The sequence below is a fragment of the Apiospora hydei genome (genome assembly GCF_038363865.1).
Source record: "Apiospora hydei strain CBS 114990 chromosome Unknown utg000005l_segment0_segment0, whole genome shotgun sequence".
NCBI classification, from domain to species: domain Eukaryota; kingdom Fungi; phylum Ascomycota; class Sordariomycetes; order Amphisphaeriales; family Apiosporaceae; genus Apiospora; species Apiospora hydei.
Genome location: NW_027117364.1, coordinates 95,174 through 109,071, shown reverse-complemented (window position 1 = coordinate 109,071; position 13,898 = coordinate 95,174). Strand labels below are relative to the sequence as shown.

Below are 13,898 nucleotides of genomic sequence, written 5' to 3'. Positions count from 1 at the left end.
AACGCCGTCGATGCCCACCAAGGACAGAGCCCTCTAGGTACTTTACTTGTAGTAGAGTCTCAAGGTCTCTCAGGCTAGCTGCCCAGCTTTCTGGCCAGGGCCCCGGTCCGCCAAGACGGACCCGTCATCCTCGTCGGATCAGAATAATCTTATCAGATGATCTGATAAAAATTTTCATCTCCATCCGGCCAATCACCGGCGGCGAGGTGGAAACCGTCTCCCGCTCCAGTCTCCAGATCATACGGTTGAGACGGTCTGCTTCTTGCTGCTCTTGCTGCTGCTCCCCTGGCACGCTGGGCCTCGTCACCAAGCCTCCTCTACTAGTAGGTAGTCCCAGCCGCAATCTCCAGCCTCCTGCATACTTGTACGACTCAAATGGCCAAGTGGCCCAGCAGGCCATGATTACGAACCTGGACGATGTCGCATCCTAGGTTGGCATCGTTGCTTGGCGGCCGTATGTACCAGTACATACTCCCGTAGCCTGTCGACGAGAAAAAGAAACGAAGGAAAAAGTTGCACCAGCAGGTTTTATTGACTCGTCCCGACTCCCGCCCGGCGCTCCACCTCATTATGCCGCAAGGGATGCCAACTGATGCAGATCCATCTTATCAGATCCGAAGATAACGCCGATGTCGCCAAACCAACCCGTGCCTTTGCCTTGGCCACCCCGCCCAGCCTCCGTTTCCTAACTAGCAGCCACTTGGATGACTATGTACTCGTCTCGTCTCGGGAGCCTGGCATTGGCCCCCCCATCTCGGTACTTGTTGCTGGCCCGCGAAGGAAAAAGCCGGGTCAGCGTCGGGGCAATTGGCCTCACGTACAATGTGGCACCTGTTTACGAAGGGAGCCGGTCCATCTCGCTCACGCACCCAAGAGGCATGCTGATTTCACCAAGGTATGTACGTACGTATGTAGCTATGTAAGGCACTGTAGGTGACGCGAGGACAGGCCAGCCCCTCATCGGCATTGCATAACTCCAAGTCCTCGATAGAAGACCACCTACCCTAGCGAAACTGTCGCATGTGATGATGGGTGCACTACGGAGTACTTCTTTTTATTCATTCTCTTGACCCGTGCTGCCAGCCAGCAACGGCGTTCATCATCATCTTGCACGCACTGGCACTGGCACTGGCACTGGCAAGCGCCTGACGCTAAGGGAGAAGAGACTCCATCGGCATGCATCCTCGCGTACCCTTTCGGTAGCTGTACCTTCGGAGTACCTTTGGGCTCACTCCGCTCCCAATACACCCGCCCTAGTAGTAGGCTGCTAGGTATATACCCCCTTCTTTCCTGGCGACCTAACTCGAACCTACGCCCCGGGCCAGATGTATAGGGAACCTTTTTCTTTGTTTGGTCGAGCGGGCGGGCTGGCTGCAGGGACTGTCCATGTCGTGTTCCAGGTGTTGACGATGCATATGGCATAGGGTTGGCAAATCTCATTCGCGACCATCACACTTAGACCGACCAGGCCGGTGTCCTATTCGAGTGGGAACAGTCTACCGAGCAGAGAGGGAGGAGAGGGAATCAGGACATCATCCCGCCGGAAAGCGCCTGGCTACCTTTTTTTTTTTTTAGGAGTCTCGCCTCCCCGGCTCTGTCCTGATCGGCCATCAAACCCTGGAACGGCTCCATTTCTTTCATTTTCCATCTCGGCTTGCTTCGTGATCGGCTTTACTATATAGACGAGCCGCCCTTCCTCCTTCCGCTTCCAGACAACCGGACACATTCTACCTGACCACCAGCGTGCCTACTACTGTTTCCTGAGCTTCACTATCGCCACCCCCGGAGATCCCTGCCTTGGAGATACCCCCTCCGAACACACATAATCCTTTCCCCCAGTGTAGCAAACATGTCGCCCAACACGTTGGTTGGCAGCCACATCGATGGCCCACCAGTCGCAAACGGCCAGGCCTCGGCGCCAATGGCAGGGACTGCGAGCCAGCCGCTGCCGGCCATGTCCTCCAACCTGCAAGCCACCTCGGCAGACGAGGTGCACGACCTGATCTGCGTGGGCTTCGGGCCGGCCAGTCTGGCGGTGGCGGTGGCGATCCACGACGGCCTCGAGAGCGGCGCCATCCAGAAGTCGCAGGCGCCCAAGGTGCTGTTCCTCGAGAAGCAGCAGCGCTTCGCGTGGCACGCCGGCATGCTGCTGCCGGGCGCCAAGATGCAAATCTCCTTCATCAAGGACATGGCGACGCTGCGGGACCCGCGGTCGCACTTTACCTTTCTCAACTTTGTGCACGAGAAGAGGCGCCTGATCGACTTTATCAACCTCAACACCTTCCTGCCGGCGCGGGTCGAGTACGAGGAGTACCTGCGGTGGTGCGCCGACCACTTCCGCCACGTGGTGCAGTACGGCCGCGAGGTGCACTCGGTGACGCCCGTCCGCAGCAGCAGCGGCGGCGGCGGGCCCGTGTCCGTATTCGAGGTGACGTCGGTCAACGCGCAGACGGGACACGCCACCGCCTACCGGGCCAAGAACGTCATCATGGCCGTCGGCGGCCAGCCCAGCCTCCCCGGGGCCTGCCCGCCAACCACCCGCGCATCGTCCATTCTTCCCAGTACGCGCACCTTGTCCCCAAGATCCTCCGCCAGAGCGGCGCGCCCTACCGCGTGGCCGTCATCGGCGGCGGCCAGAGCGGCGCCGAGATTTTCAACAACATTCAGAAACTATACCCCAACTCCAAGACCCATCTCATCATGCGGTCCGAGTTCCTCAAGCCGAGCGACGATTCACCTTTGTGAGCAAGACCGGACCTCCTCGTTCAGATGGCGTGTTCTAACTGACGGCGGCCTAGTGTAAATTCCATTTTCAACCCTTCCTTCATCGACGACCTATACCCCCGCTCGGCCTCCAGCCGCTCCGCCCTCCTCCAGGACGCCCGGGGCACCAACTACGGCGTGGTCCGCCTCGAGCTGATCGAGGCCCTCTACGAGCACATGTACGAACAGCGCCGCGAGTTCGGCCCCGACGAGCGGGCCTGGCCGCACCGCATCCACGGCGCCACCGAGGTGACTGGCCTCGACGGCAAATCCAACAACAGCGACGGCCCGCTGCGGCTCCGCGTCCGCTCGCTGCGGGACCACGCCAACGCCAGCGTGGCCTCCGGGGAGGAGGCCGTGCTGGACGTCGACCTCGTCATTGCGGCGACGGGCTACCAGAGGACGTCGCACCTGAAGATGATGGAGAAGGTGGCGCCGCTGCTGCCGGGGCACCATCAGCCGGGCGACAAGCTCACGGACCGCGACGTCAAGGTCGGACGTGACTACGGCGTCGAGTTTGCGCCGGGCAAGGTCGCCAAGGGCTCGGGCATCTGGCTCCAGGGCTGCAACGAGAAAACACACGGGGTAAGTTTGAAATTCCTTCCTGGCCACCCAACACGCACGAACCGAAAACTGTACTGACTACGCTGCTCTTTGTTTTTTTGTTTTTTTAGTTGAGTGATACTCTGCTCTCAGTCTTGGCTACCCGGTCCGGAGAGATTGTCGAATCCATCTTTGGCGATGGCAGCAAGGGGGACATGGTCAAGTCCAAGTTATAGAGGAAACCTCGCACGCGAAAAAGCGTGAGAGATGCACAAGCGATACCAGATAGTTGAACATATACCACTGGGACCAAAGCCGATGCACCGACACTGACCCAAATGGTATGTCGGTATATGTCTTGTCAGAACCAACTCAGATCAGACATACTGACACATAGCATTACCAATTAATAATATCCCCTGGCAGGGTCAGGGCTATTGATTCTTCACACCATTCATGGTCCCTCCCGACGACAGTCGATGGGGCAGGTGGACTGACACTATCCCGCTGGATTATCCGCCATGCTGACTCGTGTTTTCTTCTTTTTCCAATGTTATGATGCGATGTACGAAGGCCTCCCCAACCTTTCGGCCCTAAGCGTCGGCGGCCCGCCCACTGAACCACAACGGGCCGCAACGCGCTAAGAAAGAAGGTCCCTTGTCCCTTGCCTGGTTGGCAGTTGACTGGTTGGTTGACTGGCTAGGCCCCTGACGACGAATGCCCGCCCCGCCATTGCCATTGGAGAGGTACTTCCAGGAAAGCTTACATATCAAACCACTCCCCGTACATACATCTTGGATTGGAGAAATCACATGGGCAACAATAATACACAACAGCTCCCCAGTCCCCATCTCCTGGCAGTTCTGTTCTGTCAATCCAACCCACGCCCGTCATGGCACCGCCAACGACACCCTCCCCTCGCAAGAGTCCGCCCCACGTCTACTTCCTCGCCGTGATCCCCGTCCTCCTCGCCGCCCTCTTCCTCGCCCGCCCCGACGCGCTCCCCTCCCTCTTCTCGCCCGACCATGCCGCCTCTTCCTCCTCCTCCTCTTCTTCTTCGTCGTCGACGACGGCATCGGGGATGATCACGGGGCCCCACGTCCTCCCCGCCCTGCCCTATGCCTACGACGCCCTCGAGCCCTACTTCGACAAGGAGACCATGGAGCTCCACCACGCCCGCCACCACCAGACCTACGTCCACAACCTCAACGCCGCCCTGCACCGCCTCTCCCAGGCCCAAGCCCCCGAATCCAGCGCCTCCGAGCTCCTGTCCTCCCTCTCGGTCCACGAGCTCCTCCGCAACCTCGACAAGGTCCCCGCCGCCCTCCGCACCGCCATCCGCAACAGCGCCGGCGGCCACGCCAACCACGCCCTCTTCTGGCGCGGCCTCAAGAAGGGCACCTCCCTTGACCAAATCGCGCCCCAGCAAGGACACGACCCCGAGGCCGAGGGCGCCGTACGCGTCACGTCGCTGCAGCACGCCCTCGAGCGCAACTTTGGCAGCGTCGAGGCCTTCCAGGCCCAGTTCGAAAAGGCCGCCGCCAGCGTCTTCGGCTCCGGCTGGGCCTGGCTCGTCCACGTCCCCGCCTCCGCCTCGGACTTGGAGGGCCTCTCGGACGCGGCCGAGTCTGGCCGCGACGCTCGCGCATGGATCGGCAAGAACGGCTTCCTCAAGCTTGTCACGACGGCGAACCAAGACAGCCCCTTGATGGGCCCCGAATATGTGACGGTGGTGGCCGGCGGAGGCAGCAGCAGCGGGGTCATGGCCCCCATCATCGGACTCGATGTCTGGGAGCATGCTTACTACCTCAAGTTTCAGAACCGTCGACCGGACTACATCAATGCCTTCTGGGAGGTGGTCAACTGGGAAGAAGCCAGTCGATTATACGTTGATGCCCTTCTCGACAACAACTAGGCTCTTGAACGACCCTTAGCCTGCAACACCATGTTCTTGTCACAATAATACTCGGAACCATCGCGTAGGTTTTAGACTTGACGTGTATGTGTAGTAACAGATGCGGATAAACCCGGTCGACAATATTCATGTACTTGGGATATCTGTATTGTGTTGTATTGTATTATCGTTCGACTCTTCTATAGCCGAACACCACCCCAGAATGAGCTGAGCTTCTTGCGAGGAACCCCTCAAGGTCCCCCCCCAAACCATATGGTACATACATGTTGTTGCTTTTCTTTTACTCATACACTGGCCGCACTGCCAACTCCCAAAGACTCATATGACGCCATGCTTCACCAAGGTCTCGAGACTGTTTCTTGCTCTCGCCGACGACCAAATGTCGACCCAATATGCATGCATTCACCAAAGAAAGGCGTAATGGTTTTTTTTTTCTTTCTTTCTTTTTTTTACCACGCATATGCCCCGTCCGTCCGGCGTACGCCATGCACAAAAGGAAACACCCCCGGAAGCCATGCCCCGTTCTGTTCAACGTGATTGCCATGGCATATGTATGTGATGATGGGATGCCCGCCCGGTCCGTCCTTTTCATGAGAACTCGAGGTTTGGGTGCCAAACGTTCTGATCTGGTCGTCTCTAGGACTTCCTGTTGGCCGTGTTGTCAAACTCGTTAACCATGGAGTCAACGACGCTGCCTTTCGGTGATTGTTGTTCGTCCGGAGACTTTGTCGTGCCGTTGTTCTCGCCGGACTGAAGCATCTTCTCGGCCATGGTGCGGTTCTGCGCCTCGCCCACCTTGCCAAAGACGCTGAGCCCCGTGGCAATCATGCCCCCGATGTCGCCCACGTTGCCGGGGACCACGACGGCCGTGCTCTCGCGGGCGAGCTTGCCGAAGGCGTCGACGTACTTCTCGGCCACGCTCAGGCTGACGGCGCCCTGGGCCGAGGCACCGCCGGAAGAGATAGAGTGCGCGATGGCGTCGATGCCCTTGGCGCTCGCATTGGCCTTGAGCAGAATGGCCTCGGCCTCGCCGTTGGCGCGGTTGATCTGTTCGGCCCGCAGGGCTTCGGAAGCCAGGATGACGCTCTGCTTCTTGCCTTCGGCGATGTTGATGGCGCTCTGGCGCTGACCCTCGGACTCGAGGATCTCGGCCCGTTTCGATCGCTCGGCGGTGACTTGTCGGTGCATGGCCTCGACGACGGCGGCGGGGGCGTGGATGTCGCGGATCTCGTAGCGCAGGCAGGTGACGCCCCAGGCCTGGGCGGCCTCGTTGATGGCGGCGGTGATGTTGATGTTGAGGGCGGCGCGCTCCTTGAGGACGTGGTCGAGGCTCAGCTGGCCAATCTCGCTGCGCATCGTCGTCTGGGCCAGCTGGCTGATGGCGTACTCGGCGTCCTCGACGCCGTAGGAGGCCTTGTAGGCGTCGAAGACTCGGGTGTAGAGGACGCCGTCGAGCTCGAGGGTGACGTTGTCGGCGGTGATGGCGCTCTGGGAGGGGATCTCGATGGCGACTTCCTTGAGCGACTTGACGTAGGCGATGCGGTCGAGGAAGGGCACGAGGATGGCGAGACCGGGCTCGAGGATGCGGCTGTACTTGCCCATGCGCTCGACGATCCAGGCCGTCTGCTGGGGCACGAAGCGGACAATGGTGTTGGCCGGCAGAGAGGGGCGCTGGAAGTAGGAGGGAGGGACGGAGCCGCTGCCGAAGCCGCCGAGGGAGCTTCCGCCGCCGAGCTGGGAGCCGGCGGGCAGCAGAGACTTGGTGGTGGACTGGAAACTGCGGATGGATTGGGTCGTGGCTAGGGCTGCGGCCGCGGGTGCTGCAGTGGGCGGGTTGACGAGGCGAGTTGTTGTTGGTCGGGCGAGGCCATGCCGTATCACAGCCTTCTCGACTTGGCGTGCCAGCGACATGGTGGGAAGAAGCGGTGCAATTGTCGGGGTGTGTCGCAGGCCCAGATGCGTGGGAGAAACAAGCAGAGAAGACGACAAGCACGCGGGCAGAAAAGATGCGAAGATCAATCAACCGATCACTCAATTGGCCTGATTAGTGGGTGACGTTATTTCTCGGAGGTGGGCTCGGGAGTCGGGATGGAAGCTGGCAGAGAGAGTCAGAGCTCCAACAACCTTTAGCGCCTAGGTATGTACCTAGGTATGGATGTAGGTACCTAGAGGCAGCTCAATAGGGCATCCAGTGGCCAATTGCTCAGCAAAAGCAACGTTGAAGGGCGCTAAAACTAAAGCTGACGGGCCAATGGGACGGGCTCGGGGGGGCAGCAAGTGCTAGCAGAACCTACTTAGGTTAGGTTAAGTACATACCTACCCACCTAAAGTAGGTAGGCTGTAGCACCTGTAAGCCTGCCCTGCCTGGCTGCATCCTCTGGAAGCGTACATCATTGATTCATCGTTGATACCGGCCCATTTAGAGATGCATCCTCGCATTACACGCATGGAGAGAGTGGCTTTCGCTTGTATAAAATCAATCCGTTGTGGGCTTAGGAAGTACATGTATGTTGGGTAAATAGACAGTCAAGGCCCCCGAAATTCCATAACCCAGGTCACTCCAGCGTCAAGATCGCGGACAAGAATTTGGCCAACCTCGTAGCTCCCGTTCATCTATAAAGGCCGCCCAACACACATCATGTCGATCGCGTGCCCTGTTCTAGTCCATCTGCAAACCTACCCTCCTAAATATATATGTATACACGACACTGCTGCTGCTACTACATCCCCAACTCCCCGCCCACAATCTTCAGCGCCCGCCCCAGCAGCGCCCCGACCCCGGCGTCGCCACTACAGCCCGCCACCCGGACCGCGTCCACGATGAGCGGGTACAGCCTCAACAAGTGCTTCCGCGACTCGCTCTCCACGTTCGCACAGTCCGGTATGGCCTCGCTCTCGCTCTTGAGCTCCGCCAGCCGCTCCAAAATCCGCTTCAGCTCCTTGCGCTGCGACAGCGGCTGCGGCATCTGCCCCCGCAGCGGCTGGTCCGCAATGTACGCCCGCAGCGTCAGGGCCGCCCGCAGGATCAAGTACGGCGCCGCCGTGCGCGCCAACCGGACGTGGAGCGAGTGCGGCGCCTCCATCATTCCGCCCCCGCCGTTCTGGGACGACGACGGTTGCCCCGGCGGCGGGAAGAACGCCGGTGTCGGCGGTTGCACCATGATCTGCGGCGTCGACGCCTCGTCGTGGCTCATGACCAGCGAGAAGAGCTCATCGAGGCAGACGTACGCCATCCTGTGGCGGTAGCTAGGCGACGCGTCCACAGTCCGTCCAGACCGCGCCTTGTACACCGTCGCCAAGCCGTGGCCTTCGAGGTTGTTGCCGTAGATGATTTTCGACTCGGCCGGCGCCGGTGCATGTATGATGGAGATCCGGAACAGTGACTCGGCAAAGAGCTTTCGCGTCATATCCGGTACGACCTCGGCGCCCATCCAAGGTATAGTCAGCTCGCGCAGCTTGTGGAAGGAGGATATGTCAAAGTCTTCGTCTTCGGCAACGTTGATGCGCTCCGGGGCACGTCGCAGTCGGCGCTGGTGATGCCGTTGGCTATGGCCACGATCATCCGCCAGATGTCCTGCAGTGCGGGCCGCGGCACCCCCAGGTTGCGGAGCTGAGGCATGGCGGCCCCCAAAATCGTCAAGGTCGACGTCGTGGCTTGTTTCCATGGCTGCACCGACTTGGTAACTGTCGTAAACTGGTACTTTAGTACTATGGGCTTCGAGAGCGACGTCAGCGCTGCTAAGAACGCGCCACTGCTGTACATGTCCAAGTCTGCGGCATGCCCAACCATGAACGACTCGAGCATCAGCATGCTCGCTTTCGACATGGCAACATAGGTGCGTTTCTGGGTTCGGCGCGGCTGCGGGCCTATGTCGTCGTCAAAGGCCAAAGAGACAAACTCTGCGGTCTGTTGGATGAGAGCAGAAGGGACTCCGGCTATGTCCGTCCTCAGCATCTTCAAGACATCCAGGATTTGTCCTTGCAAGGGTGTCAGGTACTCGATGTCGGCGACAAAGGACCCCGGCGATGCTTGCTGCATTGCCTCTCGGAGGAGTCTCAGCATGCGGGAAACACGTTCCAACCCCAAGTCCGACTGGATCAGGCGGTAGACATCGCGCAGAGCAGCAACGTAGGCCAGCAGGCAATTCTGGTTGTCCAGGGCCTTGGCCTTGTCCGTCTGCTTCGAGACAGGTATGCCACGAGCCCACAGGTCCCAGGCCAGGTCGATGGTTGTCTTGTTAAAGTTCTGCTTGGCGCCGTTCTGGCTTTGGGAGAGGATCTGAGTCAAGGCCTTGAAGGTGGCCGTGTTGATTTCAAGGACCTGGAAGTCGAGCAGGGAAGCAAAGTGCCCCAGTAGCTGTTGCCAGTACGAGTTGAATGTCGGATGGACCGTGAGAACATCTAGGTAATTAGCAAGCAACCCCGAAATGCCATTGATGACCACAACGGCCGTGTCGTGCCATTCAGCTCGCTCCTTCTCTTCCACCTCCTGCTCGCTGACAGAACCGAGCTCCGTTTCTACCGACGAGAGGAGCCGGAAGATGACCGACTTGATGCAAATGGCCCATCCTTCAGGACTCAATCGATCACCGTAGGCATCGAATATCCGCAGCAAAGTGTGCGTTGCGCCTTGAACCTGGTCAGTATATGACTTTTCCATTCCGCGTCGAGATGGCGATACGTACTGTTCCTGAGTTCCAGTCGATCATCGGCAGTAACATTGGTCAAGCGTAGCAGTAGCAACATCCACAATGCAGCATCTGACGATGGGTCCTGCGAGTCTGCCGCCTTTGCCGCCAAGGAGTCGTCATCGGCACCCCCGATCAAGCTATCGGTGATGGGTAAAGACTTGTTCTTTCCTGATAAGAAATCGGACAGGACCCAGAAAAAGGTCACGGTCTGTCACGCTGTCAGCCTGGCGCGTGCTTCTTGATTCAGGAGTGGCAGGGAGGGGGCCTACCGTGAGCGCAATGTTCAGGTCGTCATCTTGAGAACAAAACTTGTACAGGGTATCAACAAGAATGAGAAAGCACGAGTTGGGAAGCGAGGATAAGAAGTCCGAGCTGATGAGCTGGAGAGAGCTGAACGACGACCGGATAAGCTTGCTCGAGCGTGTAAGAACGACGGTGGACTGTGAGTCCGCGCCTCTGCTGGTGTCATCGGCAAACCGCTTCTTGATGAAAATGCTGCCGATGATTTCGAACGCGACGTCCCAACCGCTGATGAGAGTCTCGCCGCTGTCATCCAGTAAACTTTTCAACCCTTCGAGAATAACCTTGTGAATGTCCACATCGGTGGCGTAGTTGGTGATGGACGAGGCGCGTTCCTCCTTTTGTAGCGGCAAGAGCGAGTCTCGCAGCGCCTCTAACAAACGCTGCTGGACCTGGCTCCGAAGTTCGTCGCTGAGGTTGGCAGCAGCCTTGGCTGCGTTCAGGACGAGATCGACGAGAATGTCGGCCGCACGCCTCCGGACCTGAGGGGATGCAGGAGCGGCGCTGAGCATGTTGGCGAGTTCCGAGGTGAAGCGAGTCCAGCCCGAGAGCTCCGGACTGTACGAAAGCAGTCTATCAATGTTGATGTTTGCCACATCGCCTAGCTTGGCCAAGGCGAACTGGTCCTCTATATTAGGACTGACCGCAGACTGCGTGGAGATGCTGAGCATGCGCCGATGCTGGCCAGTTGGGGTTCGCAAGCCGCCCTGCCCCGGAGGCGACAGGGTCTGGGAAGGGGGCGAGTTGGGCCGACTCGACGGTTCCGACGCGTCGTCGGGTTGCCTTTCCAGTAGGTTGCAGATAGCATTGACGACCTCGAGGAAAGGCTCGTTCGGGAAGTCGACCGTACTTTCGAGCAGCCTCGTGCCGGCGGTCTTTACTTGCTTTACCTCGGTGCCGAAATTGGCGAGCAGCGAGTTTGCTTCATTCTCGGCTCTGGCGTCCTGGCTCTTCGTAGCAATCGGCGTGCGACCAGCAATCTCGCCGGTAGAAAAGAGAATGAAATCTGCCTGCTGCATTGTTTCCAGCACTATTCTCCATGAGGACCCCAGTGTCGGGCCGAGCGCAATGCCCAAGTTGAGAAGAGCACGCAGGCAAAGCAGGTTCCGAGTATTGAGGGTTTGAGGGACCGCATTGGCATCGATCGAGGCCTGCCTCTGCCGTTCGCCAGCCGCACCGACTGGTGTGACCAAGTTTTCCACACTCAGAAGCCCTCGCGCGTTTCCGAGAATGCCGTTGGGGGCTTCTGTCGCCGGCGTGGAGACCATTGGCTTGGAGGAGCCAGCCCCGAGACAAGCCGTGAAGACGTTCGGCGGAACAGCCGCTTTGCCCAGCGTAGTAAGAAAGGCGTCACGCGGGGTGGCGAGTTGCAGCAGCCCGGCAACATGCGCAAACTTCTGGAAGGCCCGGACGAGGCCATGGTAATATTCGGAATCCAACGCCGCGTAGAGGAATGTGGAACAGGTGGCCAGGATCGCCGGCCAGCATTCGTCAACCATCTTTGCACATATCTGTACTTCCTGGTGTAGTGGGTGGTCCTTCAGAGCAAGAGGGTTCACAGGTACGGGGTTCCGCTTGAACGAACCCGACCTCTCCAAAGAGTTTGAGGAAACGACTCTGTCTAGATTCGTTTTGGAGGGCTCGCCCTCCTCCTCCGCTATGGTTGCTGGCGAGCTCTTTTCAGCATCCGAGGTTTTCGGTCGTCGGCGGGAACGGCCCTCTCCAGGGACGGTGAGTGGTAGAATGAACTTGGCCAGGCCTTCGGAGAGCGAGGTGATGCAAGACAGGGTCAAGGCATATACATACGACTCGGGAATGGACGGAGGATCGGTCTTGTCCAGTTGGTCGATACAGGGCACCCGCATCGTACTGAACTGGGAGCTGATGCCGGTGTTGGAGCCGTCGCTGACCGAGCCACTGATGATGCCAGCCACGCCACTGGCTTCCAACATGGCCTGGTCAGTCGAGCTTCCGAGGCTGCCATATGGATTGGCTACGGGGATCGTGGATTGGTGAGTGAGGCCAATGACGGCAGGCCTTTCCGTGCTGATGCGGACAAAGGCCGCGGTGAGGTCCTTCAATGCGTTCTTCTGCCCCTCCGTGTCGTCATAGAGCAGATAAATGCGCCGGAGCAGGCCGGGCTCGCCAAAGATGCCGCGGAAGACCTCCATGCATAGAGCCCTTCTCCACAAAGCCATGTCCTGGTCGAGTAGTTGGGTCAGGATCTCGAGCGCTTCGCCCCCTTCGCTGTGCAACGTGTTCAAGTGCCTCCGGAGTAGGGTGTAGAGAATTCGGACCAGCCTGACAGAAGTCGCAAAGTTGATCTTGTTGGAGAGAGCACTGATGAGGAACGGCATCACCCTGACCCGCAAGACATGTGCTTGCTCGGGATGTGTCGAGAAGATGGCGGCATGGTTGGTCAGGACCGATTCTATCAGCTCTAGACCGAACGTCTGCGGCAGCCCTGTGAATCGGAGATACTCGGGTCTTTGGTTCTCCGTCATGAGGCAGATGTCGTTGAAGATGCGGTAGGCGTCCATGGCGGCGGAGGGCAGCTGGACCGTGCCGTCCTGAGTCGGGGCCTCGCCGACGTAGTTGGTGGATTCGGCCGTGGACCTATCCTCGACGACCACCTTGTCGAACACAGACACCACCAGTTGCTGCAGCGTTGCAGCGGACGTGTTGTTGACGATGCCATTCTTGCTGGACTGGAGGATGAAACAGATGTTGAGGGCAGTGACCAGCAAGTCGCCTTTGACCTCGGTGGCATAGTTCTGCAGGAGAGTCGGCAGGGCTTGGAGGATCTTGAGCTGCACATCGAGGCCTGAAGAGGTGGCCTCGCGCAAAGCTTCCAGAACCGGACTCAGCTTGGAGCGCGGGAGGGCGCTGCTCATAATCAGCCTCAGGAGGCATACAATGGCGATGCCGGTGAACTTTGCATTCTTGCTGCCACATGCGATGATGAAGGGGTTTACGAAATTGACCCTCTGGGCCAGTTCTGATGAGAGCTTGTCAGCATGCGGACAGGGCCACAAAGGACGTGAGAGAGCATCGACGCATACCAGCAGCGACCTGAGATTCATTGCCTCCCCGGATGCCCTTGAGCTCCTCGAGGGATCTTTCGGCGGCCTGAGTTCCCGGCAGTTGGTTTCAGTCAGTTGAGAGCGGCCATGAGAAAAGGAAGAAATCGGTAGCAGGCACAGGGCAGGAGACTCACCTGGCGAAGGTCATTGTGCTTCCGTTTGCTCTCCTGGACCAGGTTGGTGAGCTCGGAGGCTAGGAGCTGCGTGGTCATTTTGCGTGCCTCGCCGGTACCAACTCCATGAAAGGGATCGGACAATTAGCGTTCGGGGAGGGCCACCAAGCCAGCACTTGTTTCTTGGCCTAGCAGTCTGCAAAGGTGCCGGATGTCCCGATATCAGTGATTCATGGGGGACAATCTCGATATGTGCCGCAGAGAGTTAAGTTCAACGCAGTTGCTGTCCGTCTCACAGGCCAGTTGCCAATGCCAATGCCAATGCCAGTGCCAGTGCCAGTCGCATTCCATCCATTGATCCATTGATGGCTTCTTAAGTAGGTACTTAGGTGGCCAAGCTCCACATCCTGGGAGAGATTACCTAAGGGACAGCTAGCACCAAGTCCATCAATGTACCTAAGTTAGGCCTATGTAAGTAGGTATGTGAGAT

The 13,898-nt window shown here is 58.7% G+C and overlaps 4 protein-coding genes across 4 annotated transcripts; 2 read left to right on the top strand and 2 right to left on the bottom strand.

Moving 5' to 3' along the window:
* Window positions 1-1,849: 1,849 nt before the first annotated feature.
* PG997_005480 (l-lysine 6-monooxygenase (NADPH-requiring) domain-containing protein) lies at window positions 1,850-3,542 on the top strand (the record flags this gene model as incomplete). The annotated part of the gene is made up of 4 exons (XM_066809795.1): window positions 1,850-2,494; window positions 2,563-2,741; window positions 2,799-3,348; window positions 3,438-3,542. 4 exons carry the CDS (start codon window positions 1,850-1,852, stop codon window positions 3,540-3,542), a joined length of 1,479 nt encoding a protein of 492 aa, XP_066668718.1.
* Window positions 3,543-4,198: 656 nt separating this feature from the next.
* Window positions 4,199-5,221, top strand: PG997_005479 (mitochondrial 37S ribosomal protein mS42; the record flags this gene model as incomplete). The annotated part of the gene is made up of 1 exon (XM_066809794.1): window positions 4,199-5,221. The coding sequence occupies one exon, from the start codon at window positions 4,199-4,201 to the stop codon at window positions 5,219-5,221; it is 1,023 nt and encodes a 340-aa protein (XP_066668717.1).
* Window positions 5,222-5,857: 636 nt separating this feature from the next.
* Window positions 5,858-7,132, bottom strand: PG997_005478 (SPFH domain/Band 7 family protein; the record flags this gene model as incomplete). Its single annotated transcript, XM_066809793.1, has 1 exon — window positions 5,858-7,132. The coding sequence occupies one exon, from the start codon at window positions 7,130-7,132 to the stop codon at window positions 5,858-5,860; it is 1,275 nt and encodes a 424-aa protein (XP_066668716.1).
* Window positions 7,133-7,941: 809 nt separating this feature from the next.
* On the bottom strand, window positions 7,942-13,507 carry PG997_005477 (Protein MON2-like protein; the record flags this gene model as incomplete). The annotated part of the gene is given in 7 exon segments (XM_066809792.1): window positions 7,942-8,727; window positions 8,739-9,850; window positions 9,907-10,049; window positions 10,071-10,120; window positions 10,182-13,199; window positions 13,285-13,341; window positions 13,430-13,507. The coding sequence occupies 7 exon segments, from the start codon at window positions 13,505-13,507 to the stop codon at window positions 7,942-7,944; spliced, it is 5,244 nt and encodes a 1,747-aa protein (XP_066668715.1).
* Window positions 13,508-13,898: the final 391 nt, after the last annotated feature.